Source organism: Leptosomus discolor, chromosome 16 (genome assembly GCF_034619465.1).
Source record: "Leptosomus discolor isolate bLepDis1 chromosome 16, bLepDis1.hap2, whole genome shotgun sequence".
Taxonomy (NCBI): Eukaryota; Metazoa; Chordata; class Aves; order Leptosomiformes; family Leptosomidae; genus Leptosomus; species Leptosomus discolor.
Window position 1 is genome coordinate 15,871,562 of NC_141406.1, and position 25,708 is coordinate 15,897,269.

The 25,708-nt window shown below is 59.6% G+C and overlaps 1 protein-coding gene across 1 annotated transcript in view; it reads left to right on the forward strand.

Annotated features, from left to right (window-relative positions):
* MYO18B (myosin XVIIIB) overlaps nucleotides 1-25,708 on the forward strand; it is a 73,018-nt gene continuing 47,310 nt past the window's right edge. Inside the window, exons 1-19 of the mRNA XM_086474018.1 lie at nucleotides 1-37; nucleotides 823-980; nucleotides 1,619-2,329; nucleotides 2,587-2,653; nucleotides 2,893-3,005; nucleotides 3,863-4,039; nucleotides 4,879-5,077; nucleotides 5,836-5,978; nucleotides 6,860-6,960; nucleotides 7,301-7,364; nucleotides 9,270-9,414; nucleotides 16,913-17,083; nucleotides 17,842-17,932; nucleotides 20,198-20,390; nucleotides 21,777-21,857; nucleotides 22,536-22,683; nucleotides 22,821-22,980; nucleotides 24,197-24,380; nucleotides 24,968-25,160. Coding sequence (XP_086330144.1) covers nucleotides 1-37; nucleotides 823-980; nucleotides 1,619-2,329; nucleotides 2,587-2,653; nucleotides 2,893-3,005; nucleotides 3,863-4,039; nucleotides 4,879-5,077; nucleotides 5,836-5,978; nucleotides 6,860-6,960; nucleotides 7,301-7,364; nucleotides 9,270-9,414; nucleotides 16,913-17,083; nucleotides 17,842-17,932; nucleotides 20,198-20,390; nucleotides 21,777-21,857; nucleotides 22,536-22,683; nucleotides 22,821-22,980; nucleotides 24,197-24,380; nucleotides 24,968-25,160 — 3,136 coding nt within the window. The remainder of the gene's footprint in view (nucleotides 38-822; nucleotides 981-1,618; nucleotides 2,330-2,586; nucleotides 2,654-2,892; nucleotides 3,006-3,862; nucleotides 4,040-4,878; nucleotides 5,078-5,835; nucleotides 5,979-6,859; nucleotides 6,961-7,300; nucleotides 7,365-9,269; nucleotides 9,415-16,912; nucleotides 17,084-17,841; nucleotides 17,933-20,197; nucleotides 20,391-21,776; nucleotides 21,858-22,535; nucleotides 22,684-22,820; nucleotides 22,981-24,196; nucleotides 24,381-24,967; nucleotides 25,161-25,708) is intronic.

Genomic DNA, 25,708 nt, shown 5'->3' on the forward strand with positions numbered 1-25,708 from the left:
ATGGCCATCTCCTCGCGCCTCGCGCTCTGGGAGCAGAAGGAAAGTCTCGGTCTGGGGGGGCACCACCGGTGTTTCGGGGCTGGATGCTCACGGGCTGCCCGGGGACTCGGTGTCGGGCGGGGGGGACGCGCTGCAGCCAGCCCTGCCGCACGCCCCTGGGGTCAGCATCCCCTCGGCCCCGCTGTCCAACCCTGCCGGCTCCGGGCACCTTTGCAGCCTGAATGTTCTGATTTGGGCAATTTTTGCTGTTGTTTGGGGCACGTGGTTCCCTGCAGGGCCGAGACCCGTGGGAGTCTGCAGGGTTTGGTGGTGGCTCGGCTGGGAAAACCCTTGGCTGCTGGACCTGTGGGAAGCGGGGCTGGATTTCAGCTTGGGGCCAGGCATGGAGGGACCCGCAGGTCTGCATGTGGCCGCAGCGATGCCGGGAGCCACTTCTTGCCTTGCTGCAGCCAGGATAGTTCCTCCCATGGCCGTGCCGGAGCTGCTGGGCACTGGGCAGAGCTGGCAGCACACGCGGGCTCCCTGCTGCGCCCAGCCCTCGGTGGCGTGCGGAAACCTGGGCGCTTCTCCGTGGGGCTTTTCTTCTTGGTGCTTCTCCTCTCGCTCGCCACAGCATCCCCGAACCAGCCTGGTGCTCACGGGTGGCCCACGGCCTCGCTGGCCGCCTGCAAGATGCCTGCAGCTGCCGCCGGCCCCGCTGGCAGAGCAGGGTGCTGGTGCTCGGCTCTGCTGCTCGTGCCGCTAACGTGCCGGCGGGAATGGCTTTGCCGGGGCTCCCGTCCCCACGCAGTGCCCCATAACCCAGCCTCTGCTCCTGCAAACAGATACGGGACGAGGACCGGGGGCCGCCCCCGTCTGCCCCCCCCCTGCTCCTGTCGGTCATCCCCGGGGGGTTCATCAAGCAGCTCGTGCGGGAGACGGAGAAGGAGGCCAAGGCGGCGAAGCTGAAGAAGGAAACCAAGGCGAGCGCGAAAGAGGAGGTGAGCGGTGAGGAACCCTCCGCAGCACCGGGGCGCCCTGCCTTGGCGCCGGCCGGGTGTCCCCATCTGTCCCCAGCCCAAAGCAGTTCCCGTTCGTGGCACCGGGACCCCCAGCGTTATTTGTGCACGAGCTGGGTTGGACGGCGAGGCCCGGGCTCGCAGCGTGCCGTCGGCTGCAGCAGGCTGGGGCCCCGGCCGGCCGCCAGCCTTGAGCAATTAACGCTGGAGACTTTGTTAATGCAACTTGTCATTCCTGGCTTGCTTAATTGGAAGGCGAGTAATTAAGCAGAGTGCAAGGCTGTCCGGTTCAGCTCACTGAGTGCAGGAAGGGGAGTGCGTGGGGTGTCCCTGGGCACGGCACCGAGCGGTGACCCAGGATGCTGCGGGCAGAGAGGCGGGATGTGGCCAAGCGGGAGGGAGGAGGAAGAGGAGGAGGAAGAAGAGGATGCCACCACCAACTGCAACCATGCAGCCGGGTCTGGGCAGCCACCTGCGGCCATCGGCCATGGCTCCAGCTCCGTGTCCTGCTGGGCTGCACTTGGCGTGGGCGTCCCGCACCAGGCTGCAGCTCCTGGGGCCGGGGGTCGGGTCCTTCGCCCTGTCTCTGTCGGACCCGGCTCCTCTTCTTTGCTTGGCAGCCCGTCGGGGAGGACAGCAAGGTCCCAGCCGGGGACACCCCAGCAGCCGGAGGAGAGGTGGCCAGCGAGGGGCGGCTGCTGCAGAACGGGCTGCACGCAGAGGGGCAGGGGGGCGAGGGGGTCTCTGCCCCCCCACGCAAGGCACTGCCACCCAGGACAGCTGTGCCAGGGGCCGTCCCCAGCAAAGCCCAGTCCCCCAAACCACCGGAGACCCCTCACCCAGAGGCTCCCAAGGCAGCGAAGACGTCGTGCCCCGAGAAGTGCCCCAAGGACCCTCGCCCAGGGGGCAGCCCCCCGGCTCCAGCCCCCGCACCCAGCAAGGGCCCCCAGCACTGCAGCAAAGTCCCAGCAAAGGAGAGGGACACACCCAAGGGGACAGGCCTTGAGAGTCCACAGAAGGAGAAGGGGGCAGCCCCAAGCCACGAGGAGCCCCTAGCAAAGGCGAGAACCAAGAGGGAGCCGAGGCCAGCCAAGAAAGAGCCAGAGAAGATGAAGAAAGACATTGGAGGAGGCAAGAAGGAGCCAAGGGAAATCAAAAAGCCTGGAAAAACTGCCAACAAGTCAGAGGGGCTCAAGGAGGAGCCAGGAGGGATCCAAGAAAAGTCAGAAGATGTGACAAAGAAGGTGGGGAAAGTGAAGGAAGAGCCAGGAGAGGGTGAAGAGGCACCGGGAGAGGTCAAAGTGACGGGTGAGAGCACGGACAAGGACCAGGTAACGTGTCTGCTGACCTGCCGGGCTGTTACTCCGGGTCTCGGGGCGCTGATGCCATTTTCTGGTTTCACGCAGTTCTTCCCATTCTTATGGGCTCAGCTGGGGGCTGGGAGAAGGTGCCCCCTGGTGCCGGCCAGGGGGGCAGAGGAGGGGCCAGGGCTTCTGGCTGGAAGCGTTGCAGCCCATGGGGCAAGCACAGTTTCTCCAGCTCCATTTTCTGCTGGTTCCTGCACGGTTTCCCTCTCTCCTCCCCGCAGGCTCCGAGGGACGTTTGGTATGAAGCGGAGAAGGTCTGGCTCATCCAGCAGGATGGATTCACGCTCGGTAACTTGCCTTCCTCTGCCCTCGCTTTCCAGCGCCGAAGAGAAGAGCCATCTCCAGCCTGGCTGCGGGTCGGGACCGGGGTGGGCGCTGGCTGCTGCTCCGGCACCGCACCATGGCCATGCCCCAGTGGGCCCGCGGTTGGAGGTGGCCCCTTGGCAGCTCCCCACGCCGCAGCCAGCTCTGCCCGGAGCTGCCTTGGCCATGCCGCGTTGGAGGGACTCATCGGCCTCTCGTTGCAGCCACGCAGCTGAAGCCAGACGTGGGGACGCCCGAGCTGCCGGCGGGGAGGGTGAGGGTGCGCCGGGAGGTGGACGGCAGCATCACCGAGGTGGATGAGGACAGCGTGCAGCGGGTGAGTCCCCTCCTCGGTTTTGTGATCTGCGAAAGAACCCCGCCACCCAAGTTGGTTGTGCAGCAGGTCTGTTTATTACAGCTCTGCAGCGCTGGGTGCAGCGAGGGTCCGGTGCCCTAAGGATGCTGCACCCCGAGCCGCGGTCATTGCCTCCTATTTAAAGCAACAAAACTTACATATTTACATATTTATCACTGTCCTGCTTTGGATGTCAGTTAGATCTCCTCCCCCTTGCGCAGGCGGAGTCTTCCCCTTCGGGGGTCTTTTGGTGGTCTTGGGGAGGAAGTAAGAGTTCCTCGATAGTCTTCCTCCCGATTGTCCTTTTGAACCCAACCTCCAGAGTGCGCAGTTCAGGGGCAGCTGGGCAGTGTCTCCCCCCCGCGACCACAGCTCAAGGCAACATCCCCCTCCATGGTCTGTGGCACCAAGACAATTCCTCCCCCATCCCCATCTCACCTAAAACAATGAAGCAGGCCTTGGAGGGATCAAGACCCTACTTGAGCACAATGAAGCAGGCCTTCGAGTGATAAAGACCCTACTTAAGCCCTGCCAAGGGCAGGGGGTTACACTCTTGTTTACCAAAGACAAGGCTAGCTAGCTAATATTGCAGAGACTAAAGCATATCACATATTTCAAAAAGAATATTTTCAGATATTTTCTACTTTCCCATATCATTTGCCTGGCGCAGAGGTGGGACCCCTGCCCACAGCACCTGGTGCACAGCCCGACATGAGACCCGGGGCAGCCCTGGCGCTCCGGCCACCGTCCCAGGCTGGTGGTTCCAAGGTGTCGGGGTTGCTGGTGGGGTCCGGCACAGGCGGCAGAGCTCGAGGGGGGCCCTGGCTCTCTCCCCGCAGACCAACCCCCCCAGCCTGGATCACGCCGAGGATCTGGCCGCGCTCGTCAGCCTCAACGAGTGCAGCGCCCTGAACACGCTGCAGCAGCGCTACCGGGCCCGGCTGCCCTACACCTACGCCGGGCCCAGCCTGGTGGCCATCAAGCCCAGCTTCGTTGCCAGCAGCGGCTCGGGGAAGGTGAGCAGGGAGGGACCGCGGGGCGGGCGGGATCTCCCGTGGGAAGCGGTCACCGACTCCCGCGGGGATAGTGGCGGAGGGCGCCGGGCGCTGCGGTGCCGGCAGATGGCACCGTGGGACTGTCACAGCGCGGGGGATGCTCTGGGGGATGCTCAGGACCGGGGATGCTCGGGGAGGGGGATGCTCTGCGGGATGCTCAGGGTGGGGGATGCTCTGGGAGATGCTCAGGGCTGAGGATGCTCTGAGGACACTCAGGACCAGGGATGCTCGGGGCAGGGGATGCTCTGGGAGATGCTCAGGGCCAGGGATGCTCTGAGGACACTCAGGACCAGGGATGCTCGGGGCAGGGGATGCTCTGGGAGATGCTCAGGACCGGGGACTCTCGGGGTGGTGGATGCTCTGGGAGATGCTCAGGACTGGGGATGCTCTGGGGATACTTGGGGGTGGGGACATTCAGGGCCAGGGATGCTTGGAGCTGGGCACCGCTCCCAGCACTGAAGTTTTCCTACTTTCCAGGAGAGAACTGCTGTGTTGCTGTCATTGCACCCCCTGAGTGGCCTGGGGTTGCCGGGGCTGGGGAAGGAACAGGCCTGGGGTGTGGTGCTATTGCCCACAGACAAGCTGCAGCGGGTCCTGCTGCGGGTTCCCTGGGTTGCTCCCCAACCCTCTGGTGCTGGTGTGGGTGGCCAGGCTGGTGGTGTTTCCCCTTCCCCTGGGAATCTTGGGGGGGTTCTGTACCCTGAAGGAGAAACCCTCACCTTAAGCATGCTGTGTCTTGAGGATTTTCTCTACAAGGAGCCTGTTTTGGATGTGCTCTCCCCCTCTCTCCCCACCCGCAGGCGTCCAAGGGGAAGCGGGACAGCATGTCCCCGCACATCTGCTCGGTGGCCCAGAGGGCCTACAGGAACCTGCTGATGCAGCGGCAGGACCAGGCCATCGTGCCCCTGGGGCGCCACGGGGCTGGGAAGACCACGTGCTGCCAGAGCACTCTGGAGTACCTGGTGGGCACGGCGGGCAGCGTGGACGGCACGGTCTCAGGTACGGGACACGGCAGCTATGCGAGCTCTGAGCCCCGGCAGCGGGCTGTGGGGTGCATGGTGCTGGGGAGTGCAGGCTGGGGAACACTCGCCAACACGGAGGTGATGCTGTTTCCGTCTGATGGTCCCCATTTGACCCGTTCCCGGTCTGATTTGTGCCCTGTCGGGGTGGCTTGGTGCGGCTGTGCGAGTGCGGCGCGGGCTGGCGGGGCTGCGAATGCCGCTGCCGCTCATCCGTCCGAGCCCCAACAGCTTTTCTATTTCGATAGACACCTGAGTAAGCACCAGAAGGGAATTACTTGCATGCTTGGGGCAGCACTTTTCCCATCTGATCGAGTTACTGGTGACGTGAGAGGAAGCGCTGTTAAGCAATCAGCAGCTTTAGAGGGCGGGTTTGGATTTCGGAGGTCTGGGCAAGCTCTGGGTACACCGTGCTCTTGCAAAGGGCTGATGAATGGCCAGGAGCAGGACGGCACATCCCCCCCACCCCTGGCCAGCGTACACGTGGTCTCACAGTGTGGGATGCTAACCGGGTGCCTGGCCGGTGCACCGGGTTCCTGTGCGCTGGTGCAGACCCCCAGGAGGAGGAGGCAGAGGTGCAGCCAGGAGCAGAACCCTCCTCCAGCACCCGTTTGCAGCCCTGAGGCTGTGCTGGTGCAGCAGCAGCATGGTCTGGCTCTCTCCCAGCAAGTACCAGAGCGATGCAGGGCTGTGGCCATCGCAGGGTGGCTCAGGGGGTTCTCAGTGCTGGTTTTGCAGTGGAGAAGATCCAGGCGATGTTCACAGTCCTGGGAGCCTTTGGGTCAGTGACCACCGGCCACAGCAGCAGCTCCACACGCTTCTCCATGGTCCTGTCGCTGGATTTCAGTGCCACCGGCCGGATAACCGCTGCTCACCTCCAGGTATCCCATGCGCACCAGGTACCCAGGTCCCCGGTGAGATGGGAGGGCTGTGGCTGAAACTAAGGCTCCTCAGGATGGGGGTGAAGCGCCCCTGTGCCACACTTCCCGGCCAGGCTGGGTGCGAGAGGAGCGATGCTCCGCACCGCTTCTCCTCCCGGATCAAAGGTGCCCCAAACTGCAGCTGAGCAGGAGCTCTGCCAGCGGCGTGGGGTCCCCCGCAGCACGTCACCCCCTCCCCTGGCAGGGAGCACAGAACAGCGCTGGGATGAAATGTTTATGGGGAAATGTATAATTCAGCATTTCATTAGCAGCACCTTATGCATCAGCCTGGAGCAGAAGCCTCTCAGGGCTGTTCCCACCATCGGGGCTGTTATGTGAAGGCACTTCAATCCGAGCTGCCCGTGCCCCTGGGCCTGGTCTGATGGAGGAGAGGGCTGAGCCGCTCCTGGGGAACACCAGGGCTTCCCATGGCTGCCCCATGGCTGCCCCGTGGCTGCCCCCCCTCTGCCCCGGGCACCGGCAGGGAGCTGATGGCGATGGCCCGGTGTGACTGTCCTTGTGCAGGAGTGGGAATGTGCCCCGGGGAGCACCCGCTCTCCAGAGCACTAGTACCCTCCTGGGAAGCTGGTGGGAGGATGGGACAATTGGGTGGTGGGGCAGGGGTGTCCCCAGCTCTGCAGGGACTCATTCCTGGTGTCAGCGCTGATGCTGAACAACCTTGACAAGGCTGGAGGCAGATCTTGGCTCGTCTTGAGCCCAGGCAATGGCTTATCCAGAGACTGTGGTGTACTTGCCAGGGCCACCCCATTTTCTAGGCTGCCCCTGCCTGCACGCTGGGGGCTGGGGGCTGCCGCTCACGCCTGCCTCCGCTCCCTCCCCAGACTATGCTGCTGGAGAGGGGCCGTGTCGCCCAGCAGCCCCACGGAGAGAGCAGCTTCAACATCTTCCCCCTGATGCTGGCGGGGCTGGATGCGGCCCACAGGTGGGTGTGCGGCTGCCACAGCACCGGGTGGCTCCACTCCTCGCCTGGTTGCTCAGCTGACGGGTGCCCCCATCGCCAAGGGGCTCCCCCATGATTTATATCCAAGTTTGCTCCAGCAATGTGGTTTTTGAGAAGAGATTGTGAGAGTGATCACAGTAGTGATGCTGCAGGGATTTTTATGCATTTTAGAGATTTTCTAGGAAACATGTTCTAGTGCTTTTTTTGCCCCTTCTGAAACTAAAACTGAAATTGGGCTGATCAAATGAGGAGAGGGCAGGGGGTTTGGGCAGGGCTGGGGGCGGGAGGGAGCTTGAGTCTCATTTTCTGTACCTGACTTCAGGACGATGCTGCACTTGCACCAGGCAGCTGAGAGCAACTCCTTCGGGATCAAGCCATTCTCAAAGGTAGGGAGAGATGCCAGCGCGTCCCCTTTGTCACCCCCCACTAGAGGATGTGTTAGGATCCTCGGCTGCTGGGTGAGGGGATGTGTTGGGACAGTGCCACTGTACTGGGCACATGGAAGGAGAGAGTGAAGGTTGGGATGTGAGGAAGGGTCTGCCCAAACAGCCTCCAGCACCCCTCCGACAGCCCTGCGGGAGCAGGGGAGCTGCCAGCACCAGGGCTGCTGCTGCCTGGTGTCTCTGCTTGGGTTTTGGACACCCCCGGCCACCCCAGGGACGGATCCTGCTGCTCTGAGGCTGACAACCGCTGTTGATTTTCCAGCAGCAGCAGCTCTGGGGGGCCAAGTGCATCCTTTGGAGGGCCCAGAATGCAATTTTTAAGAGTTAAAAGTACTGCAGCTGATTTCCAGCACCAGCTCCTTATTAGTCTGAGCTGTTTGCAAAGATCAGGCAGATTGCTCATGAGCCAAAGTGCTGGGATGAATCGCAGCAATTTGCAGTTACATCATCTATTGATGAATCCAATATTTGATCTTCATTAGGGAGCTCCTGCGCTGGTCCGGCAGCCAAAGGCATCGGCTGTTGGAGCAGCAGCTCCTGTGGAGGGCACAGGGAGGGACGGCGGGTCCTTGCCCTGCTGATGCAGCAGCAGATTTGGGTGGAGAGATGGGATTTTACCCTCCTTTTGCCAGCAGCAGATTTGGGGTTTTACCCTCCTTTTGCAGCTCCCGATTCCTGTGGGTTCCCCATCCCAGCACGCAGGGTTTTCCCACTGGGGCCAGCAGGAGCCGGGCAGCACCGGCCCTGGGCAGCATCTCTTCAGTCCAGGGTGTGAAAGCTCTGCCAAGGCAACAAGCACTGTCCCCACCACCACTTCTTCTCCTTCCTGGCTACGTTCCCTGCAGCCCATGCCTGTCCCTGGAAAGCCGGGCTTGGCTCAGCACAGTGCAACAGGGTTGTCCAAGGAGCACCCAGGATACTGGGGATGAGGGCATGGAAGGATGAACCACCCAAAAACCTCCCCTGGGATGAAATCCTGCACCCCAGCCTGGCATGGCTGAGCAGGGGCTTTGTTTGCCTGCTCTGGAACCAGCCCAGAAGGAAAGACAGAGTGGTGGTGTGCTGTGCCTGGGTTCAGTTGGACTTTGGGGAAATCTGTCAGATTTTCCTTTCTGGACAGTGCTCTCGATGCTGAGACTGAAAAATCTAATTGGCGGCATCGCTGCCTTCATCCCCGCAGCCAGTGGGGGTGGATAACCCCTGCTGTGATACCGGTGTCACAAGTATGTGGGGTATTTTTTTGAGTCTAGAGAAATTGCAGACCTCAGCTGTGTTTTCTCATTAGCAGTTGCCTCGTAGGGCTCTGCAGGAGCCAAAATCCTTTAGGGCAGGCGGGCTGGTCCTTGCCAGGCTGGGGATGCTGCGCGCTGGAGCCCTGATCTCACTGTGGGGCTGCGCTGGCCCGAAGAGTTGCAGGACTCGTGGACGGGGCTGCCGTGGTTGGAGGTGGGCAGGCGAGGTCCTGCCGGTGGCTGGGAGCTGTTCAGCTCGCCCCAGTGCGCCGGGGGGTGGGTGTGCTTAGCAAGAAGTGAGGAGGTACGAAACGTCTACCTCCAGCTGCTGCTTAACGTCTCTGCAGACGCTCCTGAAGTGGGAATTATGGGAAGTTGTACGAAGAGAAGACGTGCCCAGGCTTGCTCTTAATGCCAAGTTCTCGAGGAACCTGCCAGGGCCTTCTCCCCCCGCTGTCCAAACTGCTCCTGGGGTCCCTCCTTGCCTTTTCCTTGCTGACCGTTTGGTTTTCATGGGCTGTTTTGGGGTTTCCCCCAAGTATCCCCCTGCGCCCAGCCCCTGCGATGCTCTGGCAGAGACAGTGACGTTTCACCTCCCACCTCTCTCCTCTTGCAGCCCGAGGAGAAGCAGAAAGCCTCGGCAGCGTTCGCCCAGCTCCGGGCCGCCATGGGCACGCTGGGCATCACGGCCGAGGAGCAGGCGGCCGTCTGGCGCGTCTTGGCCGGCATCTACCACCTGGGAGCCGCCGGCGCCTGCAAAGGTAAGGGGGGCTCCTGCCGCTCCTCTCCGTACGCCTCGTCTCGGCGCCGGGGGTTGGAGGAGGGCGAGGAAGCGCGTCGCAGCGGCGCTGGGTGCTCGGGCGCGTTGCACGCGGGGAGGTGTGGGGGAGCCAGGCTGTTGCAGGTGGCTCCGAGCTCTTCGTGGCCCGTGGAGGAGCTGGGCCGTGCTGCACGCTGGCGTCCTGCCCCGCGGGGGCTTTGGGAGCAGCTCTGTCCCCCGGCTGTGTGCGGGGGCTGCGAGGCGTTGCTGTGTGCCAGCGCTTCGGGAAGGACCGGGGGAGGGAACAGGTTTGTTGGCACGTTGTCCCCAATGTCACAGCTTCAGGTAGCAATAATTTCATCATCTCTTGAGTGCGTGATGCAGTAACTGAATTATAATAGGATGAGTTTGGATGAAGATTGTATTTATAAAGACTTTGTTAATACAGGCATATAGAAATTGCCTTATCCCTTATAAATTATTTGAAGATGTGCTCTAACCCATTTTAGAGACAGCCACATTGATTTACAGACTTCAATTTATGAGGGCTGCATAAAGGCTGCTATAAACTAAGCCATAGACATTTATAAATGTCTCTGCAACATGTCATAACACATCTTATGGTAATTTATGCCATTAATCATTTATTAATTATTTTAAAAGGATGAATGCTGTCATCACTTACAGCAAGTTCTCTTTCTCCTCTCTGGTGTTCTCTTTCCCCATCTCCATCTCCCGTAATGCCCTTCCAGCTTCTAAAAAATGACCCTGCTGCTGCAGGCTGAAGCGTGTGGTAAGGCACGAAAGTCCTTCTGCCTCGAGAGTTTTCAGGAGAGAGGAGTTTGGGGACGCGTCTCGTTTTAAGAGCAACCAGCTCAAAGGCAGATGGAGGGACGGTTACTGCGGTGGCCACAGAGGGTTTGCGGGGTGAGCTGAGCCGGTTTGCTCCAACTGACTGGATGTTCTGTCCCTGTCAGTCAGTCTAGAAGCGAATTGAGCGCTATATTCAACAAATCTTGTCATAATTATTTCAGCACGAATAGGAATGTTATTAGGGGACCCAGGCAGGGCTGTGGCTTCAGAGCAGACTTGGGTATGGGATTAACAACCAGAGCATGTCTCAGCATCACTCACTCTGGTATTGATTCCTCCATTGTGCATCAACAAAAGGGGAGAAATGAAAGGAAATATGGATAAAAAATGGATCAAAGCTGGATGGAGCGAAAGTCTCAGTGGGAGCGATGACTCTTTTAATGTGGTTAAACCTGTCTCCTGATAGCCAGCTCTTCCCTTCCCCTTTCATGCACTTTGAAGCTGTATATTCAAAATCCTCTCCTTGAAATCTCACCAAAGGCAGCTTCATTGCTGGTTTTTCGCTGGTGTTCAGGAGTGCCGTCGGGTGCTGCAGCCACTGTTGCAGCCGCCTCCGCCGGCACCATCCCTGCCACGTGCCGTGCTCCGGCTGCCGGGCCCCGGTGCAGGTTAAATGCACCGGTTTTTCCCTTCTGCTGGCGGCTATCGTTTCATTGCCAATTCAGTTTGTCCAGGAATAAACCAGGCAGGAATAGCTCCACCTCTCTGGCTGAGAGTGGAAAAGAGGTTTGCAGCTAGAAAATCAGGGAGAAGAAAAGGCTGAATTTCAAAAGCCTGCTCCGTCCCGGTGTCAGCGTTTCCCGTTGCCTTTGAAACGTGCTAGAGCGACTCTTTCTGTGAGAAAGCAGCCTGACAGGCAGAGGCCAGCGGGGCATCCTAGGTACCCATTCACCTAAGTGCTTCCAGTCCCCTTTATGGGCTGCAGAGTATTACACATTTTCATTTATTCATTGCCTCTTTAACCGGGAAGGAGGTCTCGGGCACGGCTGGGGGTCGGCGTTCAGCTGGCTCTCCAGCTGCCCGTTTTGCTGACTGGTACAGAAATAAAGCACCGCGGCTCCCTGCTCGCTGCAGGCTTCCCACGGCACGCCTTTAACAGCGGCCCCTGGGTTTCCAGCGGCTGCAAGTCACCGGAGTTGTCCCGGTGCCATGGCCAGGAGCCAAGCGTGGCTCCCCCGAGCCCCCCCCCAAACCCCTGCGGGGGTCGGCAGCACCAAGGCAGCATCCTGCATCTGCCGCCCCCCTGCATCGCTGTGCGGATGGGGCTGGTTCCCCGCAGCAGCAGCAGCCCCAATGGCGGAGGGGTGGGAGCGCCCAGGCAGCCGGGGCGGACGCGAATTTTGGGGTCTGGGATGGAAAACCCCCAGCAAGCAGCATGGGGTCAGTGTGTGAGGTGCCGGCGTGGCCCAGACTGGGTCCTGCACAGCTCCGCCGCTGCAGCATCGTTCCCTCGGGAGGCGGGAGAACGAGTACCCCTGTTCGGGAACCCGAGGCACGGAGCGGTTTGTGAGATGGGCCTGGGCCACGCCGGGGCTGGAGCAGAAGGAAGGGCTGAGCCCGGGGCCCCCGTGATGGTGTGCAGGGCCCTTGGGGTCTCTCCAGGGTCTGCAGGCAGGAGGGGCTGGCAGGAGCAGGGATGGGCCCCCTTTGAACACCCTTTTAGCTCTGTGGGATGGGAAGTTTCCAGAAGGGCTGGAAGCCATTTAGCCAAGGGCAGTAATGGGGCATCCATCACAACGTGGCAGGGAGAGCACGTGGCAGGATCCGACGGGCGTTAATTACGCAGCTTCCTGAGCGTAGGTGTCAATCAGGAGTGGACTCGGGTGACTTACTGGTGTCTCACCAGAGCTGAGAAAAAAGCCTTAAACCTGCATTATCTCTGCTGTTTTACAGCCTCTGAGGTGCAGTGGCCTTCTCTTAATGGATGTGGAAACGACGCTTTGTTCTTAGTTCCGCCCAAGCTCAAAGCCCAGGTTCACCCCAATATTTTATCGCTGCCCATTGCTAAAAGGAGGAGGGAACAGCGAGTCCGTAATCAGCGCTGCACCAGAGTTTCCCTTCTGTGACAAATATATCTGTTCCTGCGGTGGTCCCTGTTACAGAGTGAAAAATGTGCCGGTGGCTGCAGCATAGTGGGAGGGATGGAGCTGCGGTACTGCCACCGGTGCAGCCCAGCCCGGTGCTCCGGCAGCGCGTGGGAAGAGGAGCGCAGAGGGGGCCGGGCGGTAAATTGCATAAAGCAACGTTGCGAAGCCGTGTGCCGATCACGCGTGTCCCAGCAGCTCCCCCCTGCAGAGGGTGAGCCTTTGCAGGCTGCTCCGCGCGGGGGAGCCCCCTGCAGCCCCCACTTTCCCTGGGGTTCCCGTAAGGGCAGATGACACAGGTTTGCAAGGGAAGCTTAGTGCTGGTTGCTCGTGTTTGTGACGCCACTTGCATGTTCCCCGGCACTGGCTGCGAAGGCTGTGCTGGCGTTGGAGGTGAAGAGGAGCGAGCAGGACCCAGCACGGGGAGCCCCTGCTCCCAGCTTTAGCTTTGCTTTTCCTTTGCAGAGCAGCCGTCCCAGGGCTGGCACCCAGCCGTGGCCTTGGGTGTGGGTAAATCACTGGCTTTACCGTAGCTCCGTGCTGTGGGTGAACGAAAGGCCACCTCCCTCCTGCCGGGAAGGACTCCTCTGCTTCCCCGCGTCATTCATCAAAACAATTCTTGGAAAGGATTGCATTAGGGCCGGCCTCGCAATCTGCCAATTTTTCTCCCTCTCTCTCTCTGAAAGCCTTTTGCTCTTTGGCTCCTGGGTTTTCTTGCTGTAGAGGGAAGCACGGCTGATTTGGCCCATGCTGTTTTCAGTAGGATGGTGGCTCTCCGCGCTTCTTGAGTTGAAGCCTTCAGGGACAATAGTTTTGCTCTGGTGAAGCCTGACGGCTTCGTGGGAAAGACCTAAACCACGGTGACGGGGTCTCCAGGGGCTGGACCATAGCGCAGTGACACTGTGCCTCTGTACACTGCAGGGTGTCCTTAGGTTGTCTTCCCCAGGCAAGAGGATTTAGGCAGGATGGTGCATCCCCTGCAGGGCAGGTGGATCCTGGTTTGGAGCACAAATTGGGCAGAGCTGCATGGTCTGCTGCCCGGCTCTGCAAACCGGGGAGGTTTTGCTTTAAGCAGCATGAGCAGGGAGGAGATCCAGCCCTGCGGGCAGTGGGCTGTCGGGGGATTTGCACCCCAGTGCGTCCCTGCTCAGCGTGGGAGCTGATTTTCCTCCATGTCCTGGCCATGGTCCGGGGTTCAGAGCCAGGGGAGCGGGAGCAGAAAGTGCCAACAGTAGCCAGAGTCCTGGCTGGAGCTTGGCTGCTGCTGCTGGCTTGTTGCAGGGCTGGGGGGGCTGGCTTGGGGGTCCCCACTGACATGGCCCTCTCCTTTGTGGACGTTTTTACGATCACCACCACAACCGTCGGTCCAGGCGGGCTGTTTCCCTGCACACCAAGTTATAGCACTATCTGTTCAGTGCTCTGACATCTTTATTACAAACAGTCAGGGAAATGCAGCCAGAATGGCAGATTTCTTTAATCACGCTATTGCACAGCTCTTCCCTTTGTTATATATAGGCTTTAATATGTCATACATCAGGCAAAGGGTCAACAGAGAATAGACTGGAGAATTTAGTGCAGGACAAATAAATTAACCATTCAAGCCAGGAGGAGCCTCCTCTCTCTCCCTGTCCCCTCCTAGGGTAATAAAGAGGAACAAATGGGCTCTTTTATTTGTCCCATTAGCAGTGCAAATGTTTTAATGATAAAATAAGTGGAAGGAAAAGGGCAGGCTGACGAAGTGTGCCCCGCACAGCTGGGGTGGGGCTTGGGAAGGAAGGTGAACGGGGCTGCTGGCTTGCATGAGAAGGGGGCTCGTGGCAATGCTGAGCTGCCCTGTCCCAGCAGCGAGCCCGTGCTGCAGCTCCCCTCTGCTCCCGGGCACTGCTGCTGTCAGCTGGGATGGGGGAATGAGTTCCAGCCCCTCTGGGCTTCCCTGCTGCTCCCCACACTTCCCAAATTGAGATAACCCCCAGAAACGCAGCCACTGCCCGGGCAGCATGCATGGGCGCACGAGCGAGACGAAGCTGGTGCTGACCCTGTATTTTCCTGTGGCTTCTCTTAAATATTAAATGGGCCGAAGTAATTACCTTTTAGGTGTTAAAGCCGGCGTGTTTTACAATGGTCACACTACACCCAGGAGGGCTGCGTGCCGCCGCCACCGCCGTTTATATTTTATGAAGTGTGAAATGGTGCCTGGGCTCTCCCAGGGCGGGCTGCTGGGGGGCTGGCGGCTGCGGGGTGGGCAGATCTGCCGCTGGGCCAGCCATGGGCACAGTGGGGTTTGCAGGAGCGGCCGTGCCCCCAGACTTGCTGACTCAGCACACAGCAGCCCCTTACAGCGAGGGTGGATTTGGGGAGCACCAAAGGGGTAATGAGCGTGTCTCGGGGGTATGGAGAGGCCAGGCAGAATTGTGCCAGCCTCCAACACCCTGTGCCGGTCAGGGAGTGGTTGTTTTGTTTTGTGGAGGTGTGAAACACGGTGCTGCATCCTTCTGCCCAGAGCAGCAAGGTCTCTGCCATGCTGGAGCAGCACGGTGGGGAGCAACTGGTTTCCCCACTTGGAACTGCGCTGCTGGGAAGAATTTGCACCGCGATGGGCAGGGCTGAGCGGAGCCCCTCGCTCGTCTCGTGGCTGCCAGAGTGGGCGGCGTGGGATGCTGGAGTGGCTGGCGTGGGATGCCAGAGTAGGCAGTGTGGGATGCTGTCTGTGGCAGCCCTGGAATGATCCTCTGTCCAGCCAGCTGAGACAAAACCAGGTGAAAACAAACTAAATCAAAGCCCGAATTGTTGAGGCAATTCCTCTGTCTGCTCCAGGACAGCCCTTGATGTTGGAGTCCTTCAATCAGAATAAAAAATAATGGGAAAAGATCAAAGGGAAAGGGAAAGAGGGGGGATGACTCTCGTGTGTGTGCTGCAAAGCAGCCCCCCGGCCCCCGGGAACGTGGCCTCTTGCTGCTTTGTGCCTCACCTCGGTCGGGAGTGGGGAACCCTGCTGCCCCATGGGGCTGGCCAGGAGGTGGCCGTCTTTCTCTCCTCATCCCAAACCCCCTCCCCAGCCACCAGCCGCCTGCTGTATTTTAAGGGCTCGTCTCAGCCTCGAGCACCCGGGCTTGCTCCTCATCTGTCACCACCTAAAGGCGCTGCCCTGAGGTCTCTGGGTGACTTTGCTCGTCTGCTCCCATTTCTGCTCGTCCTCCCGTGTTTCCAAGCGTGCCCTGGCCGGCTGCCTCCTCAGCTCCTCTCCTTCCTGGATTTGTAAAAGGGTTTATCCTGCCGATTGCTTCGCTATTGATTTTAATCGTTAAGCTGGAATCACTGTTGCTGAATGCAAATCAAGTGTGCCAGCTCTGTTTGCTGAGGGTGCTGGGAGGAGGGCTGCTCTCAGGCTGACGGGGACAGCAAACATTGCTGGGGCTGAGGAAGGTGATCCGGGATTTTGAGGGATTGGTTCGTAATCCCATAAACACATCTGCTGGTTTGCTCCCCTGAAGTGCTTTAAACGCACAACGTTACTGATGCCGTGCTGGCAGCAGCAGCCTGGGTAGATCGTGTGGTCCCTGTGGTTCCTGACTTGCTCTGAATTGCCTCAGAACGTCTCCTTGGAGGAGGTCTCCTCTTTGCCTCGTCTCATTGGGCAGGCGGGATGCTCTGAGCATCTGGGGAGCGCTATAGCAGGGGAAATCTGTTCAAAAGCATTGGTTTGAGATCGTTAAAGTTTTGAGCTATCTTCTGACCAAAAAAAAAAGGGTCCTCTTATGCCAAATGATTGCCCAAGGGACAAATCTGTCAACCTTTCTGGACTCAGCCAGCCTTTAATACGATAAGTATCATGCAAAGCTGAGAAAATCCTTACAGCTGTTTTTAGCAGAAGCATGTGCGTAGGGAGGGCGGCCCTACGTACCGCACGCTGCGGGAGCGGGAGCCAGGCCGGCCACTGAGAGCGGGTCCGGTGCCTAGAGAGAGACACGGGAGTTGTCCCTGAAGGAGAGGGGATTGCAGGAGGAGGCAGATGGACTCTGAGAAGGAAAAACCTTTTCAGCTCAGTGGGGGACGCCATGCAGACGGGCAGTGAGGTAATGCTAAAGCGCTTCCTAGCAGCCGTGCCTTCAAGGTGGAAACTGTCTTTTATCGCGGGGTGGTTTATAGCTGGTTTGCCTCCTCGCCTCAGCCACGCGTCTGAACGCTGCTGGGGGGCAGAGACCCCTTCCCTGCCCACTGACATGGCTCCTGCCTGCTGTGCCCAGGCTAGCTCTTTGCCCAAAGGCTGAGGTCTGCAGGGTTGTTGCTCTGAGCGGGTCGGCAAGGGCAGTGCCTGGTCTGAAACTGCCCATGGGGGATGCGAGGGAAGGGAACTGGGGTGTACTGGTACAGCACCCACTCCCACCTCCCCGTCGCACGCGGCAAACAGCAGTCCTTTTCGGTTTTATTTGATTTTGGGAGGTTGCATGTGGGCGTGGGCAGGGATGTTTGCCAGAGGTGCTGAGCCTGCGCCCGGCTCCGCTCGGGCTGAGCCCTTCATGTCCCCCCCGTCCCCCTCCCCAGTGGGCAGGAAGCAGTTCATGAAATTCGAGTGTGCGAGCAAGGCCGCCGAGGTGCTGGGCTGCGACCTGGAGGAGCTCACCACCGCCGTCTTCAAACACCACCTGAAGCAGATCCTGGCGCAGGTGACGGCGCAGGGCCACCGGCTGCCCCCGGCAGAGGAGAGCCCGGCAGGTACCGGGATGCTGCATCCCTCGTGTTGGTGGGCGATAGGGAGCTGCTGGGCTCTGCGCGGGGGGAAGAGGGAGGGCGTGCTGCAGGGAGAGGCAATATGCCCTTTAAGGTCCATTTAAGTATGTTCGTGTTAATTAAATCATTAACTGCGCCCTGTCGTGTAGCGACCCTCTGCTCACAGCTGACCCTGCCTGTCACTCCTTAGGGGCACCCGAAGATCAGACGAATTCAGACAATGTCCCCAGCAGATAAGTGCTGTGGCTTAAATGCTGTGAGAGCTCTCCCTAGAAAAGGGGGGAAACCCCCCCAAACCAGGAGGGCAGCAGGGTGGGCACCCTTCCCCCGTGCCTACAAGTGAAGCCACGTGCACCCATGCAGTGCAAGGAGACCTGGACACGGCGGGGGCTTGAGCTCCTGCTGAACAAAGTGCTGCTGAGCCACTATAAACTGCGAATTAACGCATGGATCTAATTGACAAAAGCAGACCCAGAACTTGCAGATCCGGCCTTTAACATGGCAATAGTTTTATTTCTTAAATACCTGTTAGGCAGGAGGCACTAAGGAACTGAAGGTGGGTGGATGTGCCCTGCCTGCGCGCCCGGAGCAGTGCCGTGCCTGGCAAGCAGAGGCTGGAGCCGTGCGGGTCGTCCTGCCCAGGGAGCGAGGGAGTCCCCCGCTGCCGGCTCGGCTCCGTCTGGGCTGAACCCGGCTCGAAATCAGTGGTGTGACTTCGCCTGCCTTTCTCTCTGCTCTGCCAGGGCCAAAGATGACGGGTGTGGAGTGTGTGGAGGGGATGGCTTCAGGTCTCTACGAAGAGCTCTTTGCCGCTGTCGTCTCCCTGATCAACAGGTACGGAGCTGCCGGGCGCTGGGGGTGTCGGCGGGTGACGGCTCCTTCTCCCGGGGCTGCTAAAGAGTCCCCTTTGCTGCGGGGTCTGCGGAGCGAGGCACGGAGCAGGCAACCGCTGCCTGCTGAAAGAAGATTACCTGAAAATCTCCATCTGGGAGAGCACAGTGGCGCTCGGGACCTGCTGCGGGCTGTTGGCCCCGCGTGAGCCGGCACCAGGGACGAAGGGCCCCGCGGAGCAGCACGCTCTGCGCATCTGGGTGTTGCACGGGGCGGCACATGTCCTACCCCTCCTGCTGGCACCGGCAGCCTAGCACGGAGACCCGGCACTGGCTGGCACAGGTTCTGCTGCCGCTGCCAAGGTGCCTGCCGGGAGGCTGCACCGCGAGCGGACGTGGAGAGCAGGGCATCGCGGCGCTGAGAGGAGCAGCCCGGCTTCCCGTTAATAATAGATGTGACTTCACAGACTGAAATCAAGGTTACCAGCACGGGCAGAGCAGTACACCAGTCAGGGGATCCCCCAGCGAGCCCTGCGGATGCATGGTAGGAGTTGCTTCGTGGTGAAAGCTCAATCGCAGGCAAGGATCCAGGTGTCGAGAGCGAGAGGGTCTGGCACCGGAGTAGCCTGGGAGAGGCTGCATCCTGCTGCCGAGTGCTGGTGCAGCCAAGACAGCACCTTCCCCTGCCCCGAGGGCTTCTCCGTGCTCTGCTTACTTCCATCTGGAGAGCCAGGATGGGGAGGACATCCTCTGTGGCCTGATCTATCTCTTACACAGGTGGTGTAAAGCCAAAACTATCTGTTTGGGTAAATGGAATTGTTTAACACGGGGGTAAGGATCAGGCCCCCAAACCGCTCCATTTTCCCAGTTCTAGTGCGCAACTCAGTTTGTTGAAGTCAGCATCCACATAAAAGCTGGTGCCCAAAATACTCTGTGTTGTTGCTGCAGGTTTATTTTAACCTGCAGTTATTTAACCTGCAGAATATTTTTATTGTAATTCCTAGCAACCGCACTCCAAAGGGAAATTGCTGATGGCACTCGGAGGGCTGACAGTGGAGCAAAATGTTGCTGATTCTCCTGAATAACAGCATTAACTCGGGATGTGTCCCGGGCCCCCTCTTCCCTTTAAAGGTAGCTTTGTTTTGCCTGGCTTTATTTTCCACACCAGACCACCAGAGCTTATTAAACCATTGCAGCAATGACCCAGGTGAGGAGGCACGCTTCAGGGCAGCCAGGAAAATGCAGTTTCCTCAGTGAGTTGATGGTGAACGTGAATCTTTTCAACTCTGGCTGCAGGAGGGTGCTGCTACAAAAATCTGCAAACAATTCGTAGATTTAATTTTGTTGCTTCATTCAACCCTGTGCTTTGATGGAGGTGCTGGCATCCTTGGTGCCCTGTGCCACTGAGGAGAAAGGCTTCTCCTTTGATCTCGCCGAAGCAGCAGTGGGCTGCCCTGCCGGCGGGGCTGCTGGGGAAGGGGCAGCGCAGCAGCTGGCGAAGCAGCACAACACGACGGCTGTTTCAGAAATGCGCATTAAAAACAATCTCAGAGGTTTCTCAGGGTCAGATTCCCCTGCTGTCCTTATCTGAAATGCTGGAAATGGCTTCAAGCAACCCGTGAAGAAGTAAACAACCTCTGTTTCTCCCAAGAAGCCCCTTGATGTCTGCTTCTCAGACCATGCCTGTTACAGGCTGCGGTTCCTGTTGGAGGTTTCCTCAGGAGCTGAACATCAGCAGCTTCCCCTGTAGAAACGCCGCAGACGGCACGGCACAGCGCGGCAGCCAGGGCTTTGGACCCTGCCGTGGTCCTCAGCATGTGTGTCACGTCCCAGTTTAGCTGCTTTTCAAATCAACCGGTCCCTCAAACTTAATACATTTGGACGAAGACCTGGTACTTGAAATAGCTGGAGTGCCAGGATGGGGACAAACGTGGGAAGGGCAGCACCTTGCCCCACCCACCGCTTCGTGTTCGGTCGGCCAGGTCAGGAGCAGCCCGTGACAGGTGTCTCCATCCATGCTGGGAGGAGACGCTCGGCTCAAGTAGATCAAAGAAGAGGTGGGTGAGGTGAAAGGGACAAGCAAAGGAACGATGCCAGGAGTTGTGAGTGCTCCCTGACAGACGACACTGGGACAGGGGGAGACGGGAAGCGCGGGGCTGGTCACTGCTACGCGGGTTGGTGCCCACCCAGGGACGTGCATGTTAGCGGGGAGGAGGCAGTGCCACCTCCGAAGGGAGAGCTGAGCTGCTGTGTGTGGCTCTTTCCCCAGGTCTTTCTCCTCCCAGCACCTCTCCATGGCCTCCATCGCGGTGGTGGACACTCCCGGCTTTCACAACCCACGGCACCAGCGGGGTGAGCGAGCGGCGACTTTTGAGGAGCTCTGCCACAACTACGTGCAGGAGCGGCTGCAGGCTCTCTTCTACGAGAAAACCTTTGTTTTGGAGATGGAGAGGTACAGAGAGGTGAGGAGCGAGGGCTGGGAGCAGCGTCCCAGCACCTGGCGATGGGGCTGCCTGTGACCCAGCAGGTCCCTGTGACCGAATAACACACTCGGCAGTTTTAGCAGGAGGGGTGTTGCAGAAATGAGGGGTCTGTATGGAGCGGTAGCCTTGAGCTGAGTCTCTCTTCCCCCGCTGCCCCAGTCACGGATCCTCTCAGGTATTTCTGACGTGCCAGAGGTGCCAGGCTGTCTTGGCATCTCTTTGGGCGTGCTTGTTCCAGCTCAGAACGCTTTGTGCCCTTCTCTTCGTGTAGCTGAGTTTTTCCTTCGGTGATGAATAATAGAGAATGAAAAGGAAAATGATAAATTATTGCAGAAATAAGCTGCTGAAAAAATCTAGAAGCAGAGATGAACTTATTAGGCTTGCAGAAGTTACTTTAATACCTCTAGCCCTGGGAAAATTGTTGAATTCCCGTGGCTCAGTATTCACACATCACTTGCTCCAAGGAAGCATATATGGGCTCTTCACTAGTGATGAATATGTAGTTACTGGCCGAGCTTGAAATGACAGTGGGCTCAGCAGGCTTGCCTTGCCTTGGCTTTGCTGCTGGCTGGCAATGGCTGCCCCGGTGCAGGACACTGCCCTGTGAGCCACAGGGCTGCAAGTGTGAGCCCAAGTCCCGGTGACCCATTTACTCCCAGAGCTGGGTCACACACGGGGGTGATGGCAGCAAGTGCCCTTGGTAGGAGGAAACTTGGGCCCCGCTGCTGCTTTCTGCTCCACCTGCACGCTCAGGCTGCAAACCTGATTCCCTGGGCAAAATCTCACAGTTACCATGGAGAGACACTAAAACTACGGCTCTTGCAGCACATCCCCAGTTCATACGTGAGCAAGAGCAAGACGTGCTTACCCTGCCCCTCCTGGGGGCTCCCCCCGCCACAGGGCATGGTGTGGGGGGTGTCAGGAGGGGGTGCTGGCGCTGTGGGTGGTGGGTGAGCCCTGCAGCTGGGGGCTCGCAGCCTGAAGCCCTCGGTTGAGAAAGGGAAACAATGCCTGCAAGCTGCAAATTAAATAATTGATTGTTTTCTTGGTGCTTTCCTGTAAAGTCTTCAGTTATTATCATATCCATGGTTTATGCAGCTCGTCTGACACTCACAAAGCACTGCAGAATCCGGTTGGGTGCAGTGGTCCCGCCAGCCCTGCCCGCAGGGGCAGATGTGACTGTGCCTCTGCGCCACGGCAGAGGTGTCTCCGGTGGCTGCTCCACTCCCCCAGGACCAGGTCCCCGCAAAGCTGAGTGGGAGCAGGGCCCATACCATTGTCCTCCCCCTCTGTGCAAATGTATCTCCTCTTGGCTTTCGGAGGCCAGACCATGACTGAAGCAAGCTTTTAAATAATGTTTTCCAGGAAAATGTTGAGGTGTCTTTTGATCTTCCAGAGCGCTCTCCACTGGCCACGCTGTCCATCATCGACCTGAGCTCCTCACAGGTAACCTGTCCCCATAGCCATGGTGGGAGTTGGTTGCTGATGGTTAGGATGGTGAAACACTGGCACAGGCTGCCCAGAGAGGTGGTAGAAGGCCCATCCTTGGGACCATTCAAGGCCAGGTTGGACGGGGCTCTGAGGCCTGATCTGGCTCAAGATGTCCCTGCTCACTGCAGGGGGCTGGACTCAGTGGCCTCTGAAGGTCCCTTCCAAACCAAACTATTCTATGATGTGATTCTGGCCATGCTTGAAGCATCCTCCAGCTCAGAAGAGTGAGGATTTCAGAGCCAGAGTGCGAGATCATGGTGTGTTTTGCACAGAGAAGCCAGGGGAGGGCACAGCATCAACCAGAACCTTTTTGGCTTTGTGAAATACAAGTTTGACCTTCCTGGTCAAGCCCTGCACCTCAGGCACCCCTCCAAGCCTGGCTGCAGAGCTGGGACGACTGGTTCTTCTGGGATACCGTGTGGCTGCAGAGGTCTTTAAGGGTGACATCCAGAGCTGGATCAGGCCGGGAGGGTTTCCTGACCCCGGTCTAGGGCAGGAGGCAGATTTGGGCAGAGGTGGTGGGGAGCAGGCTGGGAGCGAGGTGGGAGCAGGCTGGCATGGCTGCGGCTGGAGCCGGCTGCCCGCCGCCCTCCTGCCCCTTCCCCGTCACCCAGGGCCGTCTCCCTTCGGCAGCCACAGGTGCTGCCCGGCAGCCCGGGGACTGATCGCAGGGGGCTGCTGTGGATCCTGGACGAGGAGGTGCTGATCCCAGACTCCGGGGATGGCACTGCCTTCGACCGCCTGTGCTCCTACTTTACAACAAAGGGCCCTGACCAGGAGGGTAAGTTCGGGTCAGCTTGGCTGCCCGTCCTTTGGCATCGCCGTTTAGCTTCGGAAATTGAAGAAACCGTGCAGTGCGTGAAACAGCTCACAGGGGGTTTTTTCTCGGGTGATTCTGGGGTGCTGTTGCAACTGCAGGGGACGGCTACCTGCGCCGGTGTGAGCAGGCGCTGCACTTCGAGATCTCCCACCAGCTGGGCACGGACCCCGTGCGCTACGACCTGACGGGCTGGGTCAGCAAAGCCAAGCCCAACCTCTCAGCACAAAACGCCATCCAGGTGCTGCAGCGGTCCAAGGTGTAAGTGCGAGGGATGCGCCGCGGTGCCAACGGTCGTCCCCGTGCCTGTGGGAGTGGGTTGGGGATGACCCCGCCGTGAGCTGGGCTGCCCTGGCTGGGGCTGGAGGTTGCAAACCTGCCCCAGCTCCGAGAGGTCATTCGTGGTGGGGAAGGCGGGGGGTTGTGTGGGGCGTCCCATCAGAGAGGAGAGATCCCACAGGCTGGCGGAGGTCAGAGGAGCCGCAGGCAGCCAGGGTGGGCTGTAAGGTGTCCCTGCCCCTTCCCCCACCTCCTGCCCAATGCACAGCCCAGGGGACGGAGATCATCTGCCCTCGGGTGGGCAAGGAGGGGACGGGATCTTGAGTGGATCCTGTCTGTGAGGCAGCCCGAGGCACCTGCCAGCACCAGCAGGCCCAGCTCCGCCTGGAGGAAAAACTGCAAGCCAGCCAGAAAAAGCACAGCTTTCATCCTACCTTTGTGGGAATCCTGAGAGTTTAGTTAAGGTGGGGGGAGCAGATGTCAAGCGATTTGACTTACATCCATCAACCCCCGGGCTGACTGACAGCCAGATGTACACGTTGTGATCGCAGTAGACGCTACAGAGTGAGCTGGTGAATGATGCCGTGGTGAACAGCTTTCCATCAAAGCTGCCTGGGTTCTTCGAGCCAGCGGATCCTTGCCATTGACATTTCTGTGGGGGTTCCCTCCTGCGGGCATGGGCAGTGGGGGGCACAGGGGGGCACCAAGGGGACCCCACAATGTCCTCAGCTCTGTGGTGCTGTGGGGTTGGTTGTCCGACACAGGTCTGGGCTGCGAGGCATCGCCAGCAAAGGGCAGCTCCCTGTGTATCAACCATGCGGGTTTTCCTCACCGCTTTGGGGAACCTTGTAGCCTAAATTGGAATTAGAAATGTAATTGAGCTGCTGCAGATGTTTCCCCACACGGGACGATTTTAACCTTCTGCTTAAGCACTCTCAGCTCATTTTGTTCTGGGCTTGAATTCCGGGACGTTTTAACAGCGGTGAACAGCTCAGTGCCCGAACCAGAGAGGAACAGAGCGGGTGGGGGCTGTCCCTGCACCCTGCCCTGCTCCATGGCCGGGTGCTCCGCAGCAGCACCAATGCCGAATTTGGGGTGCTGGGCATTGCAACCCCATTGAAGAGGCTGGGAAGCAGAGGTTCCCCAGCACCGGCACCGCTGTGGCTCCACCGCCCCGTCTCATCGCTCGCCCCGACAGAGACGCCGTGAAGGAGCTGATGCTGCCCCGCTCGCAGGCGCCGCTGGCCTGCCGCGCCGTGGCGGGGCTGGAGGGACGCTCCCAGGCCGTCCTGCACCGCAACGGCTGCGTGAGGAAGACCTTCGCCAGCAGCTTCGCAGCTGTGAAGAAGAGGTCGGTGTGTGCCCAGCTCAAACTGCAGGTGGTGAGTGCGGGCACCAGGACTCTGGCGGCTGGGGGGGTCGGGGTGTTTGCAGTGCTGTGTATCCTCACCCCACAGTCCTCCTTAGCGGGGAGACCCGCACCCCCCCCAGCAGGTACCTCCTGCACCACGGGGCTGGGGGTCAGCCTTGTGGCTCTGTGTCCTCCAAGGCCCTGGGCGCGGCATGCTGGGCTGGCTGTGGGTGGCCACAAGCCTCCCCAGCACCGCTGTCGCCCAGGGGAAGCCTCCCAGGCAGACAAATCATAAAACAGATTACACGTGCACCTTGCTGTGCCGCTGCTTAATCCTCTTAAGCACTCAGACAAGTAGACTTGCCGTCTGTGCTGGGCACGTGCCGAGCTCCTGCTGATCTCAGCCATAATTAGGTGCCTAAACTCTCTCGAAGAGACGAGGGTCCCGCTCAGCATCTGAAACCTGCACCTCGGGCTCACCTCTCCGACCGAAGCTGTTGCACTTGAGCTTTGAGGGCTCTGAGGATGGCGGAGGGTGCATGGGGGCAGTTTCCCACCACTGCCCCGTGCTGCCCCTTTGCCCTGCGCCGTCCCTGCTGACTTCTGCTTGCTTGGCAGGACGCGCTCATGAACCTTCTCCGACGGTCCCAGCTGCACTTTGTGCACTGCCTCCTCCCAGGAGCAGGGGCGGAGGGGCCGGTGCCTCGGTCCCCCACGTCGCCCGATGCAGCCCTGCAGCTGGACGTGCCGACCCTGCGAGCCCAGCTGGAGGGGACCCAGCTCCTGGATGCTCTGCGCCTCCACCGCATCGGTACGCCCAGCCCTCCAGCACCGCCCTGTGCCACGCTGGTCCCACCTGCCGGTGCTGGCAGCTCACCCCTTCCACACATTGCTCATCTTCTGCCTCCTGCCAGCCCCACTTCAGAAAGCCCCCGGGTTTTTACTGCTGCTTTTTGCAGGCGTTCCCAGCCCCTCTCCTGCTCACAGCCCACGGTGCTGCCTGGCAGCAGAGCCTGAGCACGGTGGCTGCAGCTCCGGTGGGGTTCCCCTGTGCTCCTGTTGGAGTATCCATGCATCAGGCCAGACCTGCATGGACCATGGTCACTGTCCATGCCAGGAGGAGAGGGACCCTTGCAGGAGGCCCAGGGGAATCTCTTGCACGAGCATAAGGCACTGGGGCGGTGTCTGGCCACCTCAAGTGCATCTCTGCTGGTTCTCCGCTCCCTCCGCCATGCCCTCACTGCAGGGGTTTCTCTCTGCTAGTGACAGCTCCCCTGGTCCCCACCACCCGCAACACCTTTTGCTGTGCTCAGGACATGCCACCCTTCGCAGCAGCCCCCCACCCACCGGTTCCCTCCC